The sequence below is a fragment of the Episyrphus balteatus genome, chromosome 2 (genome assembly GCF_945859705.1).
Source record: "Episyrphus balteatus chromosome 2, idEpiBalt1.1, whole genome shotgun sequence".
Taxonomy (NCBI): Eukaryota; Metazoa; Arthropoda; class Insecta; order Diptera; family Syrphidae; genus Episyrphus; species Episyrphus balteatus.
In genome coordinates, this window is record NC_079135.1 from 57954142 (window position 1) to 57971570 (window position 17429).

Sequence of the window (17429 nt, forward strand, 5' to 3'; positions counted from 1 at the left end):
TAAATTTGCTATATGTACATGTATTCTTATGTTTGTATAATGAAATGCCTCTTCACAAAAAATCCGCAAAAAAGAACGTTTTTTCGCACTTACAACTAGATATAACCCCTTAAACAAATTAAGTGTAGGTTTTTATCCCACAAATCTTGAAAAAGTGATTTTTTTCCCAATTTTTTCAACTTTACCCAATTTTTTTTGCAAAATAAAACAAACAAAAAAATAAAGTAAGGTTATATTCTGAAAGAATATACATTTAGGCACAAATTGGCGTATTTTTTTTATTGAATTTGACCAAAACTGCGGAATCTATGCTATTTTTTCGTAAATAGAAAATGTGGCTTTTCATGATGTGAATTGCAAGGTGCACAATAGGGTGTTCATTATTTTAAAATAATAAGAATTTCTATGCTCCTAGGATCTTATATGGTTGGAAATAAACTAAAAAAAATATTTTCAAAGTTTGAAGTCTCTAACTTAATTCTAACCCGTGCCGCCAAGCGGTTGAAGTTTCTTATGGGAATAACTTGGGGTTTCTTGGACCTTGTTCGATCAATTTTAAATTCCAGCCAAACCATTCGTTCAAAAAATTTAAAACTTTACAAACTCAAATTTAATAAGTGTAGCTATCATGTGAAAATTTTTCAGATTTTTAATTGTTATAATTTTAGAGATTTAGCTTGGTAAAAAAAGTCATTTTTCAGACTTTTTCAAAAATTGCTTTTTACACGTTTAATGCCAAAAATTTAAAAAAACATACATTTTTATTCACAAAGTTAAGAATGTCACGTTATTAAAATAAAAAAATTTAAGTATTGGACCGGTCTGGAAGTTCTCCGGAAATGAATTCCATAGAAAACGTCTTTTGGAGGACCATGTTATTGGCAAGTTATTTTTTATCAAATTTTATAAATTCTTTAGATTTTGTTAAGTCAATCCGTATCCACATAATAAGTATAAGTAAACGAGACAAAAAAATTAATGTTTCGAATCTGAAGTCAGAAAAATTTGATTGGCCTTCCTTTTTGAAATATTACCGTTATAAAATGCTAAAAAAAACGTCATTTTGGCTGTTTTCGAGGTTCTGTTTTTATGTGGGGTAATTCATTATAAACAAATTTGTAACGGTTATTGTAAGAACAGATATTCTTCTTTCAAAAACTGTTTAAATTTTCCCGATATCTCTTTTATTGCTCGAGATATCTTGAGTTTCATTTAATAAGCCAAAGTTAAGTCACTGGTCACAGAATTTTTGCCACAAGAACCAAAATATACTTTTCTGAAGGTTTTCGAGTTGGTGAACTCAATTCCGCAATCGGAAAAATTCTATTAGCCTCCGTTCTTGAAATATAACCTTTATAAAAAAAAACCTTTTTAATAATAATAATAATAATAATAATTTAACTATATGCCTGTAAGACCTAAGGTCTTTTAAATGCAACTGCACGGCACTAGTTAGAAGGAATAGAAAGATAGGAAAGATTTTTTGTTGGTACAGTGAATTGAGAATAAGATGATTATTATCTCATATAGTCATTTATAACGGTAATATTTCAAGAACGAAGGCTAATAGAATTTTTCTGATTATGGATTCGAGTTCAGCAACCCAAAAACCTTCAAAAAAGTATATTTTGGTTCTTGTGGCAAAAAAGTTTAATTTGGTTGGCCAGTGTTGTTTCTGATTCAAAGACCGGTATTTAAATGTTAAATATCTTGGGTAATAAAAGAGATATCGGAAAGATCTAAACATTTTTTTAAAGAATAAAACCAGTTCTTATAGGCACCGTTACAAATTTATTCATAATGAATTAGACCACATAAAAACATAACCTCGAAAACAGCCAAAATGACGTTTTTTGACATTTTCTAACGGTAATATTTCAAAAACGGGAGAATCAAATTTTTCTGACTTCAGATTCGGATTCGGCACCCCAAAAAGTATATTTTGGTTCTTGTGGCAAAAACCTTGTTGACCAGTCTTATTTAAATTTACACTTTTCAGGATGTACTGAACCTACTATTTCTTAATCTGTCGCGCTCGAGTTTTTCTGATGCTCGACAACGCACACCACTGTATCAAGCTTTTATATTTGGTTGGAGTACATTTCTGAATACAAGCTTTCTCCCCATATGATTTTCTCAAGTAACGCGTAAAATTACTTCCTGGGCTCCCCTACTATTGTCAAACTCCAAGTCGCTATCTTAAGTACAAGAGGGTGCTGTTAACAGTTCAATATTTAGGTTTTGTACGTAATCATGTTTTTTTTCAGTTTTTTTTTTAAAGCAAATATTTTATTAAAGTTTAACTTGTCTTTATAAAACATATAAAATATTTAAATAAATTAAATTATTATTTCGATTTTTTTTTCCAGAATAAATACAGTTTTTAACTTAAAAAAATTTAATTTTTTTACTTTTTTCCAAAAAAAAAATACAATTTTTCAATATCGGTCAGTACACTTATCTATACAGGGTGTCCCGCAATGAGATAAGAAGATTTTGAGGGATGATTTTTGGGTATATTCTAAGAAAAAAATTGTTCTACAGTAACTCTCTATCTGCAAGGTTGATACCCTTTAGCGATGATTTAAGGAAACGCTTACTTTGGTATGCCTTTACTCATGTTAATGATAATAACTCCGTTAATACTTATGAAAAAAACTTCATTAACGTCTTGATTTTTAGAAGAAATGCTATTCTTTGTACCTGCATTTAAAAAATGTTAATATCTTTTTTTAATTACTTACTTACTTAGGGTGACCAGCGCCGTAAGGCGGCTACAATCCGCTGTGGATTTGGGCCTCAACCAACAAGCTTCGCCAGCCAGCTCTATCCTTAGCTCGCTGCTTCCAGTTGCGCACGCCAAGTTGATTGAGGTCCCCTTCCACTTGGTTGCGCAGCCTCAGACGAGGTCTTCCTCTACTGCGCCGTCCCTCTGGGTTGGAGTCGAAAACTATCTTAGTTTTATCTTTTTTTAATTGCTCAGATATTAATTTTTAAATGGAATTATTTTTTTACCCATGATAATTTTGGACTTTGGGGGCGATTTTCTTTTATAAATGTGTTATAGCGTTTTATAAATTTATTTTTTATTCTTATGAAGAAAACAATAATGGACAAAAATGTTGTTTACAAGTTTGGCAGAAAACTCATAGATTTTACGATATTAAGGAAAGTCTGCACCAGGTAAAATCTCTAAAAAATGTATTTTTTTGCTTTAGTCAAAAATGGTTACGAATTAAAAATTTATTTTTGTAGCTAAAGTTTATTTCTGTTTACAACAATTATTTAAAGTGTGCTCCTTGATTTTGTGTGCTTAATAGAGCCCGTTTTTTTTTATTTTATTGGGAATATTAATTTATTCTATCTATTGTCATTTTTTTAATGATGGTTCAGAGATTTCTTCTTGTTCCTCAAGAAGTGCTATTGATATCAAATAAGTAACACTTTTCACTCCTATTCATAAAAAAAGCCAATATTTTGCACTTTGGAAAACTCATTGAACAGGTCCATTTCTTCCCATCCAATGATAACCGCAATCTTTATCAGCCAATCTTAAAATTCGTATCCTTAGTGGGCTGGAGCGTCATCTTGTTCGTAACATGAAGTAGCTAATTGAATCAGTGAAATATCCTGGATTGTACCTGGTAAATCATATTGGAAAACCTCCATCAATTTATATTAGCAATAAAATCAAAAAAAAAAAAAACGGGCTTTATCAAGAAGAACTTTTTAAATACAGTTGAAACTCGATTATCCGGGATTTGATTAACCGGGACGCTCTATTATCCGTGATAAAAAAAATTGGAAATTTGTTCTCGAAAATAAAGACAACGTATTAGTTTAAACTCTGTTATCCGTAATAAACTCTACTATCTGTAATATATGAACAGTACCTAACAAATTCCTTCACTTCAAATCAGTCCTACGCAAAAAGAAGTTACGGGATATGTGTAGTATTTTGTTTTTTACGAGTATCTTATTTTTGTTTTCGTTTTTTTAATAAGTTTTTTAATAAATACTTAAATAAATATAATTTTTTGTTTCAGAAAAGAAAGTTCTATTATTCGGGATTTTCGATTATCCGTAAAGGGCTCGGTCCCGACCATCCCGGTTAATCGAGTTTCAACTGTAATTGTTGTTACTAGGTCTTAAACAGAAATAAGCTTAAACTACAAAAATAAATTTTTAATTCGTACCCATTTTTGACTAAAGCAAAAAAAACACATGTGGTGCAGGTTTTTCCAAATATCATAAAGTTTATAAGTTTTCTGGCAAACTTGTGAACAACATTTTTGTTCATTATTGTTTTCTTCATAAGAATATATTTATTAAACACTATGTTTATAACACATTTATCGAAGAAAATCGTAGCCAAAGTCAAAAATTATCATGGGTAAGAAAAAAATAATTAGGTACATTTAAAAATTGATGTCTGAGCATTTAAAAAAGATATTTACATTTTTTAAATGCAGGTTCTAAAAATCAAGACATTAATGAAGTTTTTATCATAAGTGTTAACGGAGTTATTAACATTAACATCGTAAAGGCATACCAAAGTAAGCGTTTTCTTAAATCATCGCTTTGCAGACAGAGAGTTACTGTACAATAATTTTTTCTTAGAATATACCCAAAAATCATGCCTCAAAATCTTCTTATCTCATTCCGGGAAACTCTGTATAAGATAGGAGGCTGAAAATTCAACCAACAGTATGATACCAATAGGATGTGGAACCAAACTAGGGGTGGTCCGACCGCCCAGTTTCTAAAACCAAACCACCAAAATTAAAAATTAAAAAATTAAACTCCATAAGAGGTCGTTGCGAAGCTGTCATGGGAGCAAATACTAACTTTTATTGGGTTATTAGCAATTGTATTCCATTCACACTTAAAATTAAATTTTAATGAATCTTAAGAAGTTCTTAAAACAATTTTCAAACATCAACGCTCTTTTTATGTTTTATGTTTAATTGAAAATATTATTCGATGCACTGCTATTTTTTTTTGCTCGCAGCTGTACAATGAAAGAAATACTTACGTTTTGGATCTGGTATTTCTTTAGTAGGGGACCACACTAAAAGGGCACGGTCGTTTAATACTTCCGGTTTGCGTTCTGGTTCTGGTACTAGAGGTGGGCATACAGCTTGGTAGTCGCGTCCAACTCGAATTTTTTCTTTAAAATTAAATAAAGCGTTTTTTAAATCTGTTATTACTGTTTAATAGCTCAAGAAATTTAAACATACATAATATACAGGGTGATTCAGGAGTAATGTGCCAAAAAGCTAGAGCGTGTAGGTTAGGTCGAGACAAGAAAAAAATCGCATTGGGGGGGGGGGGGGTCTATTCCCCTTCGTTTAGCGGGGAGGGGCAATTTAAAAAAAAATTGACTTATTTTGGAAAAAAAATTATTAAAAATCAACGGTTATACTAACAATAACGTGCTATACCTTTTTGTAAAGCCAAAACCCTAGTCTTTTACAAATATATTAAACAAAGCCATTTTGTTGCACACTTTTTAAAAATTAATTTTTAAAGTCAAAATTTTGAAAAAAAAAAAATTGGAAAAAAAATTTCAAAGTAATTTTTTTCAAAATTTCATGTAATTAAGTACTAATTTAGTTTTTAAAATTCGATGCCCTTATTTATTTTTAAACAAAATCAGAAATCCAGATTGCAAAATATCTTGTGATTTTCGAGAAATTAACAAAAAACCAAAACACTTTTTTCCAAAAAACCTCTTTATTTTTTTGTTTTTACATGGCTGGACTTGTTGATAAATTAATTTATGAAACATTAACTATTCGTCGACTATTTTTTAAACATTCAGACTTAAGTAAGGATACAATAAAATGATACCGTATTGCTCGCTGCCCATGGATTCTAGCTGTAAGGGTCTTAAGGCAGTATAATTGTTTTATTTAATGAAAAAAAAAATGAAATAGAACTTGCGCAAGCAGTTCAAAATAAAAAAAAAAAGGACTTTTTCCATGGGCGGCGAGCACCCCAGAAATAGTAACAAAAATTGTCAGGTAAGTTTTCAGGTGTTATCAATGAAAAAAGTTGATCAATTCAGGGTTAATCCAATACGGTATTTTATTGTATCCTTACTTAAGTCTGAATGTTTAAAAAATAGTTGACGAATGGTTAATTTTTCACAAATTAATTTATCAACAAGTCCAGCCAAGTAAAAACAAAACATAAAGAGGTTTTTTAGAAAAAAGTAGTTTTGGTTTTTTGTTAATTTCTCGAAAATCACAAGATATTTTTCAATCTGGTTTTCTGTTTTTGTTTAAAAATAAATAAGAGCATCGAATTTTAAAAACTAAATTAGTACTTAATTACATGACATTTTGAAAAAAAAATACTTTGAAATTTTTTTTTTTAATTTTTTTTTCAAAATTTTGATTTAAAAATTAATTTTTTAAAAAGTGTGCAATAAAATGGCTTTGTTTAAAATATTTGTAAAAGACTAGGGTTTTGGCTTTACAAAAAGGTATAACACGTTATTGTAAGTATAACCGTTGATTTTTAATAATTTTTTTTCCAAAATAAGTCAATTTTTTTTTAAATTGGCCCTCCCCGCTAAACGAAGAGGAATAGACCCCCCCCCCTCCCATACGATTTTTTTCTTGTCTCGACCTACACGCTCTAGCTTTTTGGCACATAACTCCTGAATCACCCTGTATATATTTTAGTTAAATAAAGTTTTAATATCACAAGAGGTAATATTAACATAATTTTATTTGCAATTATTTTTTTGATTCCTGTCCATCGGAAAAAATGGTTAATATTTGGAACATTTTATGTTTTTATCCGAGAACATTTAATTTTTTTTAGGTTCAAAGGAATTCGTTGTCCTGCCCCTTCCAGTAGATGGCAAAATGATATTGATTTTGAACCTATGTAAATTAAGAGACTTATGAAATGAAAACAAATTCAGAAAAAACAACTCTTAATAATCTGGAAAATTAACTCGCTCAAATAGATTAAAGTAGTAGCGATGATGATAGCATTTTTCATCATGCTGCTCTCAAAATTCACCGATTATATCCATCCTAAAAAACCTCATATATCCAAAAATAATCCTGATTCCAAATCACCTAATTCTAATAAAAAAACAAATACACACTTGAAATAATCCAGATCCCGACAATCCCCAATTTAAAACAGGAATTTTCCATAATTTTTCTAGACCTATTACAAACTCCTTAATCAAACTTACTCACTTCGTCTACTCTCACACCTTAAATTTCTCGTCTCCCACGTCTGTTCCAAGTCAACAAACATCTGACACTATCGTCATTTGCGCCATTTATTTCATCGAAGAGAGTTTCTCACTTGATTATTTGGGTTCACTTTATGATTCACCGCACCATAGGCTTTTGGAAGTAATCGAGCATAGTGGAGGTAGTACGCATTACTAAATGGTACAAAAGTTCATGTTAATCAATAAAAACTAGATTTTCAATAGAAATGTAAGAGTTTTATTATTGTTTCGCTTTTAACACTTCCATTTTTGATGCGTATTTAAACGAATGACACAAAAAAAACATCAATTTTATGAATAAAATTCGTTGAAGTCCTATAACACAAAAACTTTATTAGAAGGATTCAAAATTCATCATACCACCCTTAATAAAGTCCATTATTAGTCTTTTCCTCAATATTAAAGGTTTAGGAGAAATGGTAAGAAAATGATTGCAAAAAGACTGTATTTAAACGAATGAAACTGAGTGTATAATCGTTTCTCGGAATTAAAAGAACTCCTTTATGGTCGTTACCTTATCAACGTAGAAAATAATATGGTATCAGACCCTAAATGCTTCTTTAATTTCGTAAACAAGAAAAAAGAAAATCTGACGGACTTTCTTCGAGCTTTGTTTTCTCCGATTCCTCTTCTTCCGACCCCACAACAATATCAAACTACAATGGTCGGAAAAAGTATTTTGACAAAATGAACATTTTTCTAACTGATGGGAATAATCTGTAACGGTTAAACATAAAATAAGGAGGTTGACGGTTTTATAATAAGTATATTATGGTGAATCTCATGATAGTCAATGTCAGTCATATAGTTGGTATTATGCTTTGAGGCTGCATTTTTTGTATAAAAAGTACGTTGACAAACGTTCTTTTTCAACGTTGGTAAGGTAAGGTAATGCATTTTACGTCATAATTTCGGTGTGTCTGTGGAGAACTGAATTTATCGCGGGAAACTAAAAATTACCAATTATGAAAACACAAAAATAAAATTATACTATTCAAAATTTACCATAAATGGACAAAAAATAGATTTTTTAACAGACACACCGAAATTATGACTTGCAACTTAAGGTGCACTAATTTCAATGTTAAGTTCTCCCGTTTTGCACAATTTTTTATAAATCGGAGCCTTAATATATCTGTCAGTTTCTGACGTGCTTGAAACACGTAAAATGCATTACCTTACCTTACCAACATGAAAAAGAACGTTTGTCAAATTCCTTTTTTCCCTAAAAAGTTAGTACTTTTTAAACAAAAAATGCAGCCTCGAAGCATAATACCAACTATATGACTGACATTGACCCTCATGAGATTCACCATAATATACTTATTAAAAAACCGTCAACTTCCTTAGTTTATGTTTAACCGTTACAGATTATTCTCATCAGTTAGAAAAATGTTCATTTTGTCAAAATACTTTTTCCGGCTATAGTATTTTGCTTCATTTTTCTCCCAATCACATAGCAAAAACCCGTCAGACAACATAAGTAACATTTTTATTTTTTTTTCAGGAGAGACAAAAAACTCTGTATTTTTGACGACGCGGCCACATTGACAATTTTAGCTTTAAATTCGGTTTACAGGCCTTGTTGAGAGTTGGAACTAACTAAAAGTTTTAAAAAAATATTTTTATCAAAGAAGATTTAACAAAAAATAAATATTTTTTATATGTTGTTTTAACACCCAACTTTTTGTTGGGAGTTAAAACCACTTAATTACTTGGAAATAATGTTGTTTTGACACTCATTTTACATCCATAGTATTAGCAAATTTAATGGAAATGAATAAAAGACCATTATAATTCAGCACTTTTTTTAATACATACATTAAAAAACAAGAACATTAAACAAAAAGGCGAAAGTGGACGTTCCACGGCCAGCAATGAATTTGTTATTTTTTGACGTAGTTAAGTCTTACTTATATTGTGCAAAAGTTTTATCCTTGTGACGTATAGGTACTTCAAAATAGTATAAAATGCATTTTTGCATTTAACACTTTTTATTGATTGTCTCATTGATAAAATTTTAATGTTTATTTGAAGTGAAAAATATGATGGTTGTAATTTTCCCTGAGTTTGAAGACCTTGATCTTGAATATCAAACCATTAGAACCCAAACTAGAAGCCTTTTAGACAACATTTACGAATTTTTTTTTTTTTAGTTTGCATTTTCAATTCTTTGCTGGTATTAATAGCTTGAAAACTCTAGAACAAAATGGCTCAGGGAAAATAACAGAGCATCATATTTTATATTCAAAATATGTCCTTCACTTATTGCAAGATGCATTACCAATACTAATATTGCAATATCTTACATTCTTAATCCAAATGCAGAGAAAAATTCATAGTAAAACTTTTTCCTAAGATACAGTTTTTTTCATTTGGTACCAATTTAATTTATTAACAAGAACATTTTGAAAGATGCAATTCCATTCGAATGACCGCGAACAACTAACTGACACTAAATCATCGAAAAACTTTAAGAAACAACAGTTAACTTACTTCGTTTTTCCAGTGTTGAATGTAAAAAAAAACAAATTAATATGAAGTACTAAGGTGTTTTAACACTCAATTTCAAAATTGGCAGAAGAGATATGTTGTTTTAGCACTCAATGCGTATTTTAACCTCGAAATTTTATATGATCCAAATATCAAATCATGTTGGTTTTGCCACTTATGTTGTTTTAACAATCACCGATTCACCTATTTTAGCTATTTAAATGATGGTCCGCAAACATGGCTAGTGCCCGTCTTCTTCTTCCTTTTTTCTCGGCGCTGTTATGATCTCGATGTCGAGGGGATCATAACTATCCCACGTTACTGCTTCACACTAGTGATCCGCTTGTGGGGTTCGCCGGGTTGACCTCAGAAATCGGCGGCAAGCCTCCCAGTTTTGTATTGTTCCATTTCTAAGGCCAACTGAATGCTGGTGTTTTTGCATTTGCTTGTACCAGGAGTTTTTAGGCCTACCTTTCTTTTTATTTCGTGTTGGAACGTTGTATGATATTGCTTTTTTGACGGGGTTCTCAGGATCTCTCCTTTGAACATGGCAATACCAACTGAGTCGGTCGTGTTCAATTTTTTGGGAGATGGTGTTTTTAACATGAAGGCTTCCTCGGATCTTCGTACTTCTAATTCTATCAAGCTTTGTTACTCCTGCTGTCATACGAAGCATCTTCATCTCAGCTGCCGTTAACTTACTCTCATACTTTTTGTACATTGTCCAACATTGTGAACCGTATGTGAGTGCTGGACGCACAACTGCGGTGTAGAGCCTTCCTTTCAGCTTAGGGGGCATTTTTCGATCACAGAAGATAGCAGAATTTTCCCGCCACTTCATCCACCCTACGCTTACGCGATGATTGATATCGTCATCACAAGTACCTTCGTTATTTATCATAGACCCCAGATATTTAAACTTTTCACACTTGGGAAGCACTACACCATTCAAATAAATGTCAGGAATAGGCCTGTGTGGATCAGAAAATGGGCAGCATAGGTATTCTGTCTTTCTCGCGCTTATGCGGTACCCATTACCTTCTAGAACATCCACCCATACATCAAGTGCTCGTTGCAGGGATATCGGGTCTTCACTTATGATGGCTCCATCGTCAGCAAAGAATAACTGATGCACTTTTGGGTCCGTCACTTTGCCTTCAAGCAGGTAATCAAGAACGGTAATAAAGAGCAGAGGACTCAAGACGCTTCCCTGGTGTACACCTACTGTGATTTCGAATTCTTCGGTGACTCCAGCTGCACATCTTACTTTAGTAACTGCTCCATCATACATGTCCATAATTATCCGCACATAGGTTTCCGGAACTCCTTGTTGTCTGAGGGCCACCCATATCAGATCTCGTGGTTGTCGATCGAATGCTTTTTCAAAATCAACCAATACCACATGCAAATCCTCCAAGGAATCTCGATGTTTTTCCATAATGATTCTGATACTCTGGATTGCATCTGTGGTTGATTTACCCGCAACAAACCCGCACTGGTCATCAGATAGCCTTATTATTTTTCGCAGTCGGCTACCCAGGACTCGCTCAACGATCTTCATGGTGTGTGACATCAGCTTAATCGAACGGTAATTATCACAGCTTCGAGTATCACCCTTCCCTTTGTATATTGGAAGAAGGTAACTTTCCCTCCATTGATTAGGCATTCGATCACCTCGTATAAGCTTGGAAACAAGAACCATGAGCCATCTAGACCCGATGTCTCCCATCTTTTTCCAAAACTCTGAGGGTATTTCGTCTGGCCCAACAGCTTTTCCCTTTTTGGAGTATTTTACAGCCTCACTAACTTCTTCGACTGTGACATCGGATACTTCGCTTAAGTTAGGTGAAGCCATTGGAAAGTGTAGCCTTGGAAATTGTTCATTTAGAAGTTCGTCACAATACTGTCGCCACCTGTGGAGGATTTCGTCGTTTTCCACAAGTAGTTGGCCCTGAGCATTGTTAATAAACTTTGGCGAACAGATCTCCTGAGCATTTCTTCTTCTTTGAGCGGCTATTTTGAAGATGGTTGCGCCCTTATTCACGTTTTGTCGTAGCTCTTGAATAGCACCAGCAGTCGGGGTAGAAATTACATCTAGCTCCCGATACAGGTCTTCCGTATTCTTGGCTTGAATTTGGGCACATATCTTCTTCGCTTCTTTCTTGCAGTTTCTGTATTCCACTTCGAGGCGTGACTTTTGCTCTGTATTATTAGAGGGGCACTTCGACCAAGCTTTGAAAGCCATTTTCTTTTTACTTACAACTGCTTTAGCTTCATCATTCCACCACCATGTTTCTTTGCCTTGTTGGTTGTGTCCTTTTGAAACCCCTAACAGTGTTTTGGCTTTTTCTATGCAAGTTCGCTGTAGGAGGTCCCACATACTTTGTGCTGTACTCTCTTCATTTCGAAATATATTGGTGTTGTTATACAGATAGTTTTGCATATTCGAAATAAAAGTTTCGCCTTTTTCCTTATCCAGATTATACCATTTGATCTTCCCAAAAGTCTTTGTCTTTTTGTTGTCGTTCACTGTCTCCATAAAAAATTCTGTCAGTAGGAGATGGTGTTGGTGGGCGATCGCTTCTCCCAGTATCACTTTACAATCCTTGACCCGAGGTTTCATGCCCGTCAAAATAACTAAAGATTTAGTTATTGATAAAATAAATAAATTAACTGATAACACGGTGCGACACTGAAAATACACCCGACAAACTACATAGTGTAGGCTATTTATATGGTCGAATAATGCATACAAATATTTTTGATATATTTTTGGAACCCTCCATTTTTTTTTATTTACAAAAACCCATTTTTACAGACTTTACGCAGTAATCTATAAGTCCATTGAAATGTTACATTAACCTTGCATTTTGGGTAGGACAAGATTTGTTTGTTTTGATGTGTAGGGGAGGTTAACCCTCTGTCGGCACACGGGTGCGAATTTGGCAGGACAAAAATACAAAAATTACGATTTTTCAAAAAAGTGGTCACAAAAAAGTCTCTTTATAAGGATGAAAATATTCTTTTTCGGAATTGTGAATACAATATTCGAGTTCCTCGGAATATTCTACATCAATTTCATACTTGATTCTATATAAAATATTGTGACCGAAAAAAGTTTTCGCGACATGAAAAGTATAAAACCAAATTCGCACCCGTGCACAGTGGTACCGGTTTCTAAGAAGGGCGGCCATAGGGGATTATAGTTAGGATAGCAACAAAATATACTTGAATATGTGTAAGAATATATTTTTTTAGCAATAAAAAATGAATTAATTTAAAAACAATTGTTTTATAAATAAATCTTGTATATATTTAATAACAAAATGTACAAACAAATGATAAGTTATTTTTTTAAATTATTTATTTGTTTTTTTTTTCAATTTCAGTCATAATTTTTATGTCACATTTCAGATTTAAAGCTTGCTTAATATCATATATTTTTATAAAAATATGTGCAAAAACTTAAGGAAAACATAAAAACTAAAAAAAAAAATTTTTTTTTTGAAAAAGTTTTAAATATGAGAAATATGGGTAAAATTGAAACAATGAGTGTGAAAGAGTCAGTCGTAGCCCGTCGCACTTACTCGCAGACAGATTCAATTGTTTAAGAAACTACACGTGCTAGAGAAAATTTATGTATATGAATCATGTATTTATATTGATGACAACATAGTTAAAAGTTTCGGTAAAGTGAGAAGAAAAACAAAAGTATGGAATTTGAACCTGTCCTTTTCTAGTCTGTTTTTTATTGAAAATTTTAAATAAAATAGAATTGTAAACTCTTTAAATAAAGTACATACCTTCAACTTTAAGTTCCATAACAAAAAAAAAACTTTAAAAATAATTTTAACCGAAAAATACACTTAAAAGTTTAAGTTGATTCGGGACCAAAAATAAAGCATTGAAATCAGACTTTTTTCGACAACTTTTCATGGTCGATATGAAAAGTTCCGTTATTTTCTCAAAATGTCTGTTATGCTATCTTAAAGAATAGGCTTTTTATAACAAATATAACGAAAAATGACGTCATTATATTGACATCGATATTTCGGCCTATGGCCTACTACGGAACCACTGTGCCGTGTGCCCATCACGTCACAAAGAAGAGGTGTGCCTACAGGGGGTTAATGTGAGTATACAATCCAGTTTTCGGGGTTTAAAGCCCCCTATTTGGCCACCATCTTGGAAGAAGTGGTGTAAACTGTTTTTTATCGATATCTTGCGAACCGTAAGTCCCACAAAAAAACAGCGTTTTTGTAGATAATTTATTTCTCTAGAATTTTGATTAAGGTACTTTTTTCTGAAAATTGAAAATAATAAAGTTGTACTTGAAAATAAATGTACATATAAGAAAAAATTCTTTGAAGGGCCATAACTTTTTTTCTACAACTTTTATTGAAAAAATACTGTTGACAGTTTTTAAAGATCATTTAATTTCCAACAATTTGATGTGGTCATTTTGCAGATTTCGTTTATATTAAGCTGCTGCAATGGTTTCACAAAAAAAGGTAACAATTTATTTTATTTTTTTTTTACTTCAATACATATTCAGAAGGAATATGTAGGTTGGGTTGAAACAAGAAAAAAATCCTATAGTATAGGGGGTCCATTCCCTACCGTTTAGCCAGGAGGGCAATTTTATAAAAAACCTGTCTTACTTTTGAAAAAAATTTACTAAAAATCAACGGTTAAAACTATTTTAACGTTTTATATTTTTTTTAAGTCAATTTTTTTTTATTCTATTTTTAATTAAAACTGGTTTATAAAACAGTTTTTGAAAAAATAATTTTCAAAATAAAGACTTTATCCAATCTCTTTAAATCCAAACAAATTTTAAAACCTTTTAACTTTTAAACCCAGATGCAAAGTATTTTGTGGAGGAAAAATAAAGATAAATGCTAATCGTACAAAATTTATGGAATATTTATTTATTTACTAGCTGACCCGGCGGACTTCGTTCCACCTTTTTTAGTATTTATTTGCAATTTTTGTCATCTCCCCAAAGCCAGAATTTTAATCTTGTCGATGCGACATTCGAAATGAGATAATTTGCGTAATTATCTCATTTGGGCTGTAGTGAAAACAGGCTATTAAACAGCTTATATCTTGAGTTCTATCGATCGCACCGTTAAGATTGATATCTTAAAGCTGAGGATAAATGACAGCGCCTAAGTGCTTATATTCAGAAAGTGAATTTGTGTTAATTTAGCCTAATCACCTTGATTGGAAAACTCACGTTATTTAACCCCCCGAAAACCATATAAATCCGCGATTTAAAGCTGCCAGACTTTTGAATTCGTTAATAAAGCCAATAAGGCTATAAAGCTGCATACTCACATTTCTGTTATACATCCACTCCCAAAATTTGTTCTGGGCTCAAAAAAAAATGTTTTCTCAGAAATAAAAAAATAAGTTTATGGTGGACCAACCTTACCATTTATGTGTATGAAAAATAGATGTTGGCCGATTCTCAGACCTACCCGATATGTGTACAAAATTTCATATAAATCGGTCCAGCCGTTTCGGAGGAGTTTGATAACAAACACTGCGACACTAGATTTTTATATATTAGATTTTTATATATTAGATTTATATATTTATTGTTTATTTATTTATATATTTATTATTTATTTATTTATCGCACAATAAAACAAAAAAAATAATTAATTAATTTAATTTTGGTGGGGGCAGCAATAAAAAATGGGTAAAATTGAAAAAATTGAGGAAAGAATCACTTTTTCAAGATTTATGAGATAAAAACCTACACAATTAAACAATAGAATTATATACATCATTCAAAAGGTTTGAAAACGCTCTTTCCTTCTCGTGGGACTTCAATTTAAAAACTGAAATTTAAAAATGGACAAAAATGACATAACAGACTGTACGACTTCGATGACGAAGCCAACCCCGCCCAAAGACAGATTGCACCATTCAATATCGACGATGAAGGCCAACATTTCCGTCCCCCCGACCTGGAAGAAATGAAGGCAGTCATATCCAAGCTTAAGTCAAACAAAGCCGCTGGAGCTGACGGCCTTGCTGTCGAACTATTTATAGCAGCAGGAGATGACCTGGTTAGGAGTATGCACCAGCTCATCTGCCGAATATGGTCGGAGGAAAGCATGCTCACAGAATCGAATCTCAGCATCGTGTGCCCGATCCTTAAGAAAGGAGACCCTCTAACCTGCGCGAACTATAGAGGAATCAGCCTCCTTAACATCTCATACAAGATCCTCTCTGCCGTACTATGTGAACGTCTGAAGCCGTTCGTCAACAATCTGATAGGTCCTTATCAATATTTAAAAAAGAGTAAACTTTATGCAATCTTAATCAATTTAGAAAATTTTTTTTTAAGACCTTATTGATCACACTTTTTTTTAATTTTCACACATAAACACGAAACGAATTCACATTTACACGAAAATTACCTTCTAGACGCGTTTCGATAGAACTTTTCTATCATCATCAGCGCACACGACTGATTACAAGTGTCATCTTCTTCTTGTAGGTTAGTACATACAGCATCTTTGGTCCAATGTGCAAGTCAGTGCAAAAACACGAATTTTTACGAAGATAACCGACGCGACCGACGCACAGTGTGGCCGATGGTGAGAAAAGTTGGCAAAAATTATTTTTCTTCGTTTCTAAGTTTGTTATGGGTAAAAATACTATATTAAAGCACAAAACTGAGACAACTTTTGTGATTCTATGAAAAATTATCAAAAACGCACATTATAAGGACATAAGTATCTGTTACCTTTAAATTTGAAGTTGTTTGAGAAAGAAAATTGTTATTTATTTGTTCAATACTTAGATTTTACTGTTTTTTTTTTTAAATAAGATTATTCTTAAAAATTCTGACTCAACGGTTTAGTCATAACAAAATTTTCTTAATGAAAAAATACACTGGTCAACAAAATTCAACTTTTTTTGTCCGAAGAACCAAAACATACTTTTCTGAAAGATTTAGGGATGCTGAACTCGAATCCACGAAAGAAATATTCTATTAGCTTCCGTTTTTTGAAATATTACCGTTATAAAATGCAAAAAAACACGTTATTTTGAATGTTTATGAGGTTATGGTAAAAAAAGTGTGGTAATTTCTTTAAGCATAGTTTGACGCGGTCATCTTCTTCAGAGAACCGTTTCAAATTTTCCGATCTTTTTTCATGTATGAGATATCTCAAGCTGCGCCTGCGTCTACATTGTGTAGATCAACACTATTTCCTTAAATTTTTAGCCACAATGCTAACCGTACACACTTTCAGTTTTGGCTAATAGAATAATTCTGACAATGGATACGAGTTCAGAATTTCTAACACCTTCAGAAAAGTAAAATTCTGTTGAACTGTATTGTCCGTACTTCCGGAATCTGAGAAATATATACAAAAAAATCGTTATTTTTAGATAACTTCACATAGTGTTTACTCAAAAAGGGGCAAACATGGGCACCACTTTTTTAATTGACACGAAAGACGACACTCTCAACAATAAAGGGACACCAAAAACAAAGCGCCACTTCACACCTTTGTGAACTTTTTCTTAACGAGTTTGTATGACGCACACAAAAAACGAATGATTTTAAAGACACCGAATTCGAATAATTTTTTCAAACAAACTAGACACTCATAATTCAAAAGAGGAATGAGAATCGAAAGCTTCCCTT

The 17429-nt window shown here is 32.3% G+C and overlaps 1 protein-coding gene across 2 annotated transcripts in view; it reads right to left on the bottom strand.

The window, feature by feature from the left end:
* The window catches only part of LOC129908814 (REST corepressor), an 81754-nt gene that overhangs the window by 33576 nt on the left and 30749 nt on the right, over positions 1–17429 (bottom strand). For both annotated transcript variants that reach the window (XM_055985603.1, XM_055985604.1), the window contains exon 3: positions 5036–5170. In XM_055985603.1, coding sequence (XP_055841578.1) covers positions 5036–5170 — 135 coding nt within the window. The remainder of the gene's footprint in view (positions 1–5035; positions 5171–17429) is intronic.